Source organism: Oncorhynchus mykiss, chromosome 27 (assembly GCF_057628025.1).
Source record: "Oncorhynchus mykiss isolate SJ-2025 chromosome 27, ASM5762802v1, whole genome shotgun sequence".
NCBI lineage: Eukaryota > Metazoa > Chordata > Actinopteri > Salmoniformes > Salmonidae > Oncorhynchus > Oncorhynchus mykiss.
The window spans coordinates 42,007,317-42,017,143 of record NC_143048.1 but is presented as its reverse complement, the minus strand read 5'-3'; the positions used below and the strand labels follow the sequence as shown (position 1 = coordinate 42,017,143).

Genomic DNA, 9,827 nt, shown 5'->3' with positions numbered 1-9,827 from the left:
CCAGATGAGAAAAGGTATTTAGGCCCCTCAAGCCAATGTCTCCACACCTTCAAAGCTCTGATGACAGTCAACAGCTCCCGGTCTCCCACGTCATAGTTTTGCTCCGCAGGGCTGAGCTTCCTCAGGAAGAAAACACAGGGGCGGAGCTTTGGTGGCTCCTATCCCAGCCTCGGACGCGTCCACCTCCACTATGAATGCCAAAGAGGGATCCGGATGGGCCAGCACGGGAGCCGAGGTAAACAGAGCCCTCAGGTGACCAAAAGCCCTGCCCGCCTCAGCCAACCACTGCAAACTAACCAGTCCCACGAGAGGCAGCCCCAAAACATATTTGGTGGGGCGGCACACGGGGAGATTGGCGGAGGTAGGGTTTAAACCTGAGCCAACTCCCCGTGCTTACCGTAGGGAGCGTGTGACTGGTCAGGCACCGTGTTATGCAGTGATGCGCACGGTGTCTCCCGTACGCATTCAAATCCCGGTGCACTCTGTTCCAGCTCCCCGCAATTGGGACGGATTGCACCGGCTCAGTGCTCCTGGCCCTCCGGTGCATCTCTTCGGTCCAGGATATCCTGCACCAGCTCTACGCTCTCTCTATCACCAGTTCGCCAGCACAGCCCAGTGCGAACTGTTCCAGCTCCCCGCACTTTCCGTGCTACAGGGGGGATTCAGCCAGGATGCGTTGTGCCAGCTCTGCTCTCTAGACCTCCAGTGCGCCTCCATGGCCCAGCATATCCTGCGCCGGCTCTATGCACTATGTCTCCTTCATAGCCCAGTGCGTCCCGTGCCAGCTCTCCATAATCACTGAGCCAGGATGTGTCGTGGCAGCTCCCCGCACCAGGCTTCCAGTACGTCTCCTCAGTCCGGTGAGACCTGTTCCGGCTCCACGTACGAAGCCTCCAGTGATGATCCATGGCCCGAAGCCTCCAGTGATGATCCATGGCCCGGGGCCTCCAGTGATGATCCATGGCACTGAGCCTTCAGCGAGGGTTCCAAGTCCAGAGCCTTCAGCGAGGGTTCCCAGTCCAGAGCCTTCAGCGAAGATTCCCAGTCCAGAACCTTAAGCGAGGGTTCCTAGTCCATAGCTTCCAGCGAGGGTTCCCAGTCCAGAGCCTTCAGCGAAGGTTCCCAGTCTAGAGCCTTCAGCGAGGGTTCCCAGTCCAGAGCACCCAGCGAGGGTTCCCAGTCCAGAGCCTTCAGCGAAGGTTCCCAGTCTAGAGCCTTCAGCGAGGGTGCCCAGTCCAGAGCTTCCAGCGAGGGTTCCCAGTCCAGTGCCTTCAGCGAGGGTTCCCAGTACAGAGCCTTCAGCGAGGGTTACCAATCCAGAGCTTCCAGCGAGGGTTCCCAGTCCAGTGCCTTCAGCGAGGGTTCCCAGTATAGAGCCTTCAGCGAGGGTTACCAATCCAGAGCCTCCAGCGACGGTCCGCAGTCCGGAGCCTCCAGCGGCGGTCCGCGAAGCGGGGTGTGCGTCCCGCTTTGGAGCCCCCACCGAGAGTAGATGCCCACCAGGACCCTCCCCTATAGGTTCAGGTTTGCGGCCGGAGTCCGCACCTTGGGGGGGGGGGTACTGGTTTGGTTAGGTCAGGGTGTGACTCGGGTGGGAGAATCTATGTTTTCTATTTCTTTGTTGTTTTGCCTAGTGTGGTTCCCAATCAGAGGCAGCTGTCTATCGTTGTCTCTGATTGGGGATCATATATAAGTTGTCATTTCTGTTTGGGTTTTGTGGGGTGTTGTTTTCCGTTTAGTATTTGTGCCTGACGGAAATGTTTTGTATTCGTTATTTTTGTTTGAGTGATTCTTGACAGTAAAAATCATGAACACTTTCTACGCTGCGCTTTGGTCCACTCTTCCTTACGAAGACGAGCGTTACAGATCCGCTTCGGGAAAGTCTTATTTCTGGTCATAATGTTGGTAAGTTGATGTTTCTCTTATATCCAATAGTTCCTCCCGGCTGTATGTAACAAGACTTAAGACTGGGGTAACAGTGTAAGAAATAATACATACAAAAAACATAATACTGCATAGATTCCTAAGAACGCAAAGCGAGGCGGCCATCTCTGTCGGAGCAATAGACCACTTCCTAATTGCTTGTTGTTGTTGCCTGTATTGTTTTGCATTGTTACTGCACTGCTGGAACATAAGCATTTCATTACACCCACAATAACATTTAGCAAAATATGTGTATGCAACCAATCAAATTAGATTTTATTTTGATTTGTGTGTGTGTGTCTCTCGATTCATCCCAGCCTCATTATTAGCCTGGAGCTAGAGAACCCTTAACAGACACCAAGCAATAAACTGGTACATCTGTGAAGGAGGGAGAGAGAGAGGGATAGAGGGGGAGAGAGGGGGAGAGAGAGAGAGAGAGAGGGAGAGGAAGCGGGGAGGGAGAAAAACAGTTACAGGACACAGGGTGGAATAACTTGGAGGTGTGTTTCAATTTCAATTCATTTCAAAAGGTTTTATCGGCATTGGTATCATATGACCACATTGCCAAAGCAAGTGAAAAAGATAATAAACAAAAGTGAAATAAAAAATTGAACTCAGAAAAGTTTCAAAGGAAGAGAGACATTTCAAATGTCAGTGTTGTAACGATGTGCTAATAGATAAAGCTCAAAAGGGAAAATAAATGAACATGAATATGGGTTGTATTTAGAATGGTGTTTGTTCTTCCCTGGTTGCCCTTTTCGTGTGGCAACAGTTCACATATCGTCTTTCTCTGACACTCCCACGTTTCAGCTCCTACCTGCTACTCTCACCCCCTCCCCCTAACAACCCTCCCCTACCTCTGCAATCCCTCCACCCTGCATACCCCCTGCCACCCCCCCTCCCCCCCCAACTCCCTCCCCCTGCCACTCCTCTCCCTGCTTTACAGTGTCAACCTCCGCTGACAATATAAAAGAGAGGGAGAGAGAGTAAGCAAGAGAGAGAGGGGGAGAGACAGAGTACAGCTATGAGGGTCAGGCAATATATTAACCTTTACTTATCTATAGTCATGATACTGAACTCCTCTTCTCTGAGCCTTCTATTGAACTACTCCTCTGCCTCGTCCACTTCCTCATCCTGTCGTCTGCGGGAGCATTTCAGTCTAAATGGGATGTACCAGAAGGGTGATGTGATTCTGGGAGGCCTGTTTGAGGTCCACTACTTCACTGTGTTCCCTGAGCTATCTTTCACATCAGAACCCCAGCAGCTCTACTGTGAGGGGTGAGTATTCATCTACTGGACTGGACTGGACTGGATGTGTGTCTGCACCTCTCCTAAAAAGGACAGCTAGACATCCCTACTATAAGAAGCCTCACTATGATCAGTGTTAACCAACCCTGGTGCCGAAGACCTACTGGGTTCTTGTTACATTGGTGAATAGTACATTTTGGTTTCAAAATATCTGTGAATAAATTGTGTGTATTCCATTGTTTTCAATCATTATTCCTGTTTTCTAAGCAAATTTACCTTTAAGATAAAGCTATTTTATTATCTATCCTTGAAAAAAGTAACTTGTTTTCTCCTCTCAATCCCTTAAGACAGCACTGTCTCAAACACCCTTTAAGAGGTGCACAGGGTTCAACACCTCTAGAGCGATTTAAAACATTTACAAATTGATTGAATGTTCCTTTTCAGTTTTACCAGTTTTGGTTTCCAGCAGGCCCAGACTATGGCGTTTGCTGTAGATGAGATCAACAGAAACCCTGACCTTCTGCCAAACATCACGCTCGGATACCAACTCTACGACAACTGCCAGAAGTTGGGCGTATCGCTCCGTGCTGCCATGTCATTGGCCAGTGGGACAGAGAAAGAGTTCTTTTTGGATGAGACTTGTTCTGGGTCGCCCCCGGTGCTAGGGATTGTGGGAGACCCAGGGTCTACACACTCCATCGCCATCTCCAGTGTCCTAGGGCTGTTCCGGGTTCCCATGGTAAATCAGAAAGAATAGAAAGATGACATCATTGTTGGAAATGTCCTTCTTGTATTCCAAAAGCACACTTTGAGTGAGAAACACTAGGTCTTACATGTGTCTAGGCATGAAACATTACTATTATATTAATTCATTGAAGAATAACAAATTAATCATTGTATATTTCTCTCCCTCAGGTGAGTCATTACGCCACGTGTTCCTGTCTGAGCGACCGGGGAAAATACCCATCCTTCTTCAGAACCATCCCCAGTGATTCCTTCCAGGTCTGTCTCTAGAAGGCTACAATGACATGATTACACAGTGAACCGTCAGCTCCCATGTATACTCACTATACACTTCATACTGTGTTATTGCATTTACTGTTAAATATAAGGGTAAATTAAAAAAAGCTTAGATAAGGCTAAATAAAAGGTGACAAAAAGAATGTATGTAGTTTATGCTGATCTCTCTATACTCTCCAGTCTCTGTAATAACACCAGTAATGTCTAATCTCTGTTGATGTGATCTCAGGTGCGAGCCATGATCCAGATCCTACGTCGGTTGGGTTGGACCTGGGTGGGACTGGTGTTCAGTGATGATGACTACGGAGTTCATGCTGCCCGGTCCTTCCACTCAAGCCTGGCCGAGTCAGGGGGCTGTGTGGCCTATTCCCAGGTCCTGCCCAAAGACAACCGCCCCACTGAGCTGCAGAGGATCGTGGGAGAGATCAAGAGCTCCTCTGCTCGTGTGGTGGTGGTGTTCTCCGTCGAGGCCTACCTGCTCCCTCTGGTGGATGAGGTTCAGAGATTATTTTATCTTGACAGTTGATCTAAAATAACTCTTACAATACATTCACATTTTAGTTTCAGAGGCTCTAATCCAGAGACACTTACAGTCAGTGATGTGTGCATATATTTTACATGTCGGTGTCGCTGGACAGTTAGTGCACCCATCCTAAGATATCTTGGGGGGGACACCCACATATCACAGTCATAGTAAGCACGTATTTTCCTCAAACTATCATCAAATGCATTCTACAGACATAACAGCCATAACAGCTGTAGGATGTTACTCTCTCAAACAACACTGTATAAAAGTGTTACAGCGTATTACCATTGGGGTGGTTCTGATTATAAAGTATAAAACCTGTTTTACAAGGTGGTGGTGCAGAATGTGAAGGGTCTCCAGTGGATTGCCAGTGAAGCCTGGTCCTCCTCCTCTGTGTTTCACACCCCCCGTCTCATGCCCTACCTGGGGGGTACCCTGGGTATCGCCATCCGTCGTGGAGAGATACCCGGCCTCAGGGACTTCCTGCTTAGCATCCGCCCCAACGACCAACCTGACAATAACCCTGGAAACAACATGGTAAAGTATTTTGTTGTCTTTTAACTCCAATAATTTATTTAATTACTTCATACATTATGTTTAAAACATTTAAAGGGCTACTTTGCCTATAAATTCTACAATATAGAAGAAAAAATCTCTATAACATTTCCTTCTCTGTTCTGTTAAGGTGAGACAGTTCTGGGAGGCTGTGTTTGGGTGCAGGTTGGAGCCCCCAGCAGGTTGGGTGGAGGCTGGGGGTGATGTATGTACAGGTCAGGAGGACCTGAGGGATGTGGAGACCAACTATGGGGACGTGTCTGAGCTCAGGCCGGAGTATAGCGCGTATAAGGCAGTGTACGCCCTGGCCCATGCCCTGCATGACCTTCTGCAGTGTGTGCCAGGGAGAGGACCTTTCAGTGGGCACAGCTGTGCCAGTCTAGAGAGACTGGAGCCCTGGCAGGTGGGACACACACACAATCACACACAAACAGATGCAGACGTACACTTTGCCAACTGTTTACTTCCTTTTCCTGTTTTCTAAGTCAAGGTCCGCTGACCTCATACTGTCTTTTGTCTACATAATCTCCTCCTCTTTCCTCTCTTCCCTCTGTTCCCTCCATCCCCCTCCTCTGACCAGCTGGTCCATTACCTGGAGAGGGTTAAGTTCACCACAGGGTTAGGTGATCGCGTTTCTTTCGATGACAACGGGGATGCCTTGGCCATCTATGACATCATGAACTGGGCGTGGCTCCAGGACGGGAGCGTTCAGGTGGAGAATGTGGGTGTGATGGACGAATCAGCCCCCGCAGGACAAGAGCTCACACTGGACGAGGACAGAATTTTTTGGAACTTTGAGTCAAAAAAGGTTAGTTGTAAAGTTAAATACAGTTGAAGTCAGAAGTTACATTCACCTTATCCAAATACATTTAAACTCAGTTTTTCACAATTCCTGACATTTAATCCTGATTCCCTGAATTAGGTCAGTTAGGATCACCACTTTATTTTAAGAATGTGAAATGTCAGGATAAGAGTAGAGAGAATTTTTTTTCAGCTTTTATTTCATTCATCACATTCCCAGTGGGTCAGAAGTTTACATACACTCAATTAGTATTTGGTAGCATTGGCTTCAAATTGTTTAACTTGGTTCAAATGTTTCAGGTAGCCTCCCACTCCCCATTTCTTCTGATGGAGCTGGTGTAACTGAGTCAGGTTTGTAGGCCTCCTTGCTCGCAAATGCTTTTTCAGTTCTGCCCGCAAATTTTCTATAGGATTGAGGTCAGGGCTTTGTGATGGCCACTCCAATACCTTGACTTTGTTGTCCTTAAGCCATTTTGCAACAACTTTGGAAGTAAGCTTGGAGTCATTGTCCATTTGGAAGACCCATTTGCGACCAAGCTTTAACTTCCTGACTGTTGTCTTGAGATGTTGGTTCAATATATTCACGTAATTTTACTACCTCATGATGCCGTCTATTTTGTGAAGTGCACCTGTCCCTCCTGCAGCAAGCACCCCCACAACATAATGCTGCCACACCCGTGCTTCACGGTTGTGAAGGTGTTCTTCGGCTTGCAAGCCTCCCCCTTTTTCATCCATACATAACGATGGTCATTATGGCCAAACAGTTTTATTAATGTTTCATCAGAACAGAGGACATTTCTCCAAAAAGTATGAGCTTTGTCCCCATGTGCAGTTGGAAACCGTAGTCTGGCTTTTTTATGGTGGTTTTGGAGCAGTGGCTTCTTCCTTGCTGAGCGGCCTTTCAGGATATGTCGATATAGGACTCGTTTTACTGTGGATATAGATACTTTTGTACCTGTTTCCTCCATCTTCACAAGGTTTTTTGCTGTTGTTCTGGGATTGATTTAGATTTTTCGCACCAAAGTGCGTTCATCTCTAGGAGACAGAACGCGTCTCCTTCCTGAGCAGGATGACGGCTGCATGGTCCCATGGTGTTTATACTTGCGTACTATTGTTTGTACAGATGAAGGTGGTACCTTCAGGCATTTGGAAATTGCTCCCAATGAATCAGAGTTTTTGAGATCTACAAAAAAAAATCTGAGGTCTTGGCTGATTTCGTTTGATTTTCCCACGATGTCAAGCAAAGAGGCACAGAGTGTGAAGGTAGGCCTTGAAATACATAAACAGGTACACATCCAATTGACTCAAATGATGTCAATTAGCCTATCAGAAGCTTCTAAAGCCATGACATAATTTTCTGGAATATTCCAAGCTGTTTAAAAGCACAGTCAACTTAGTGAATATAAACTTCTGACCAACTGGAATTATGATACTGTAAATTATAAGAGAAAAAATCTGTCTGTAAACAATTGTTGGAAAAATGACTTGTCATGCACAAAGTAGATGTCCTAACCGACTTGCCAAATTCTATAGTTTGTTAACAAGACGTTTGTGGGGTGGTTGAAAAACAAGTTTTAATGACTCCTACCTAAGTGTATGTAAACTTCCCACTTCAACTGTAGTTATATTTCACTACTGCAACAGAAACAGTGTCAAATTATACCAGTGGAGGGCAAAGAAGCATTAAACATGGGTGAATAAACATGGGTGTGTAATTATGGGTGTATAATTATGGGCATATTAAAGTCTGATTCTCCCTCCTTGGTAATCTTTGTAAAAAATAAATTGTTCTTTGACTGACTTGCCTAGATAAATAAAGCTTAAATTCCCGCTCAACTTCGTCCTTATAGCCCCCACGATCAGTATGCAGTGAGAGCTGTCCCCCAGGCACCCGTGTAGCCAGGAAGAAGGGGGAGCCTGTCTGCTGCTTCGACTGCATCTCATGTGCTGAGGGAGAGGTCAGCAACACAACAGGTCAGTGAAATTAATATCATTTAAAGAATTTGAGTGTGGTTTGGGGCTGGAGAAAATGTTATCCACATTTTCTATGTATGCATTTCTGTCAGACTCGGCCAAGTGCTCGAGGTGTCCAGAGGACTTCTGGTCCAGCCCGGAGCGTGACCTCTGCATCCCTAAGAGGGTTGAGTTCCTCTCTTACCAGGAAGCACTGGGCATCTCCTTGATGACCGCCTCGTTGCTAGGAGCCCTCATCTGTGCAGTGGTCCTCGGAATCTTCACCCACTACCGGAACACGCCTGTTGTCAAGGCCAACAACTCTGAGCTCAGCTTCCTTCTTCTTCTGTCACTCAAACTCTGCTTCCTGTGCTCACTGCTGTTCATTGGCCGGCCCCGGCTATGGACGTGTCAGCTGAGGCATGCAGCATTTGGTATCAGCTTTGTTCTCTGTGTCTCCTGTATACTGGTGAAGACAATGGTGGTGCTGGCTGTGTTCAGGACCTCTAAGCCTGGGGGGAAGGCAAGCCTGAAGTGGTTTGGTGCTGGGCAGCAGAGAGGAACAGTCCTGGTTCTCACCTCATTCCAGGCTGCTATCTGCACAGCCTGGCTGGTTTCAGCCTCTCCAACTCCACACAAAAACACGCGCTACCATAATGATAAGATTGTATATGAGTGTGTGGTGGGGTCGGTAGCAGGGTTTGGAGCGTTGTTAGGCTACATCGGCCTCTTGGCGTTCCTTAGCTTCCTCTTGGCTTTCCTGGCAAGGAATCTTCCAGACAACTTCAACGAGGCCAAGTTCATCACCTTCAGTATGCTGAATTTCTGTGCTGTCTGGATATCCTTCGTCCCTGCCTACATCAGCTCTCCTGGGAAGTATGCAGACGCTGTGGAGATATTCGCCATCTTAGCTTCCAGCTTTGGCATCCTGGTGGCGCTGTTCGGCCCAAAGTGTTACATCATCCTGCTGAAGCCAGAGAGGAACACCAAGAAGGCTCTGATGGGCCGGGCCTCAACCAAGACATAGGGAGAATCTTTGTTCCATTTCCTTGATTACTCACATCCTCTCTCCTCGCTTTCATCTCAAAACCAATTAGATTAGAAGGTCAGGAGGGGTGGGATATCTAACCTTCTCATTCATTGAGTTTTGAAAAGGAGACAGAGGAGAGAGGACACGAGGAATCACGGAAAAGTACTTGAGATTCTCCCATAGGCTCAATACCATAACAGCAGCTTACAGTGGATTCCTCTCCTTGTCTTCTACACGTCCTCTGTGCTGATCTGAAATATGAACACTAGGTGGAGGTACTATGCCTGCTAGGGATTTGCTTCACATTCTGTCATGCAAAGAAAGGAAAGGAGAAATGTATAGTAACAGAGTTTGATGGTCTCAAATAGTTTGAAGTACCTCCTTTTTGTTTCCACTTCTGTTTGTAGTTTGATGGCAATAAATTAAATCAAAGAGATGTAATTGTTTTGTTAGCACTCTAGTGATGTGTGCATGTGCATGTTATTGATTATAATTATGATGTTCTGTGACTAAATATTATTTCCTTGGCCTGTTAAGTAGGCTTTGAATGTATTTAATTTGTCTGTGTGCGTGGCTTTAATATTCTATGGGATGGGTTATCCCCGATGAGTGGGTTTCTGCATCGAAAGGCTTTCGATCGTATCATCACATCGTGTGGAACAGCTTAACTTCCCTGTTCCTTCTCAAGGATTCTGCTGCCACACTTATTCACCAATGAATGAATTATTCATTAATGCACATTTTCATTTAATAAAACAGTTTGACCTGAAA

The 9,827-nt window shown here is 46.8% G+C and overlaps 1 protein-coding gene across 2 annotated transcripts; it reads left to right on the top strand.

Moving 5' to 3' along the window:
* The first annotated feature begins 2,919 nt into the window (after nt 1–2,919).
* LOC110508043 (extracellular calcium-sensing receptor) lies at nt 2,920–9,827 on the top strand. 2 transcript variants are annotated; one of them, XM_090224013.1, is made up of 9 exons: nt 2,920–3,201; nt 3,641–3,910; nt 4,087–4,173; nt 4,421–4,687; nt 5,048–5,254; nt 5,403–5,675; nt 5,853–6,080; nt 7,924–8,047; nt 8,140–9,827. In XM_090224013.1, the coding sequence occupies exons 2-9, from the start codon at nt 3,650–3,652 to the stop codon at nt 9,051–9,053; spliced, it is 2,361 nt and encodes a 786-aa protein (XP_090080139.1). In that variant the 5' UTR covers nt 2,920–3,201; nt 3,641–3,649; the 3' UTR covers nt 9,054–9,827. The 2 variants fall into 2 exon arrangements, with proteins under 2 accessions (XP_090080139.1, XP_021444165.3); XM_021588490.3 differs by having other exon boundaries at nt 2,926–3,201; nt 3,616–3,910.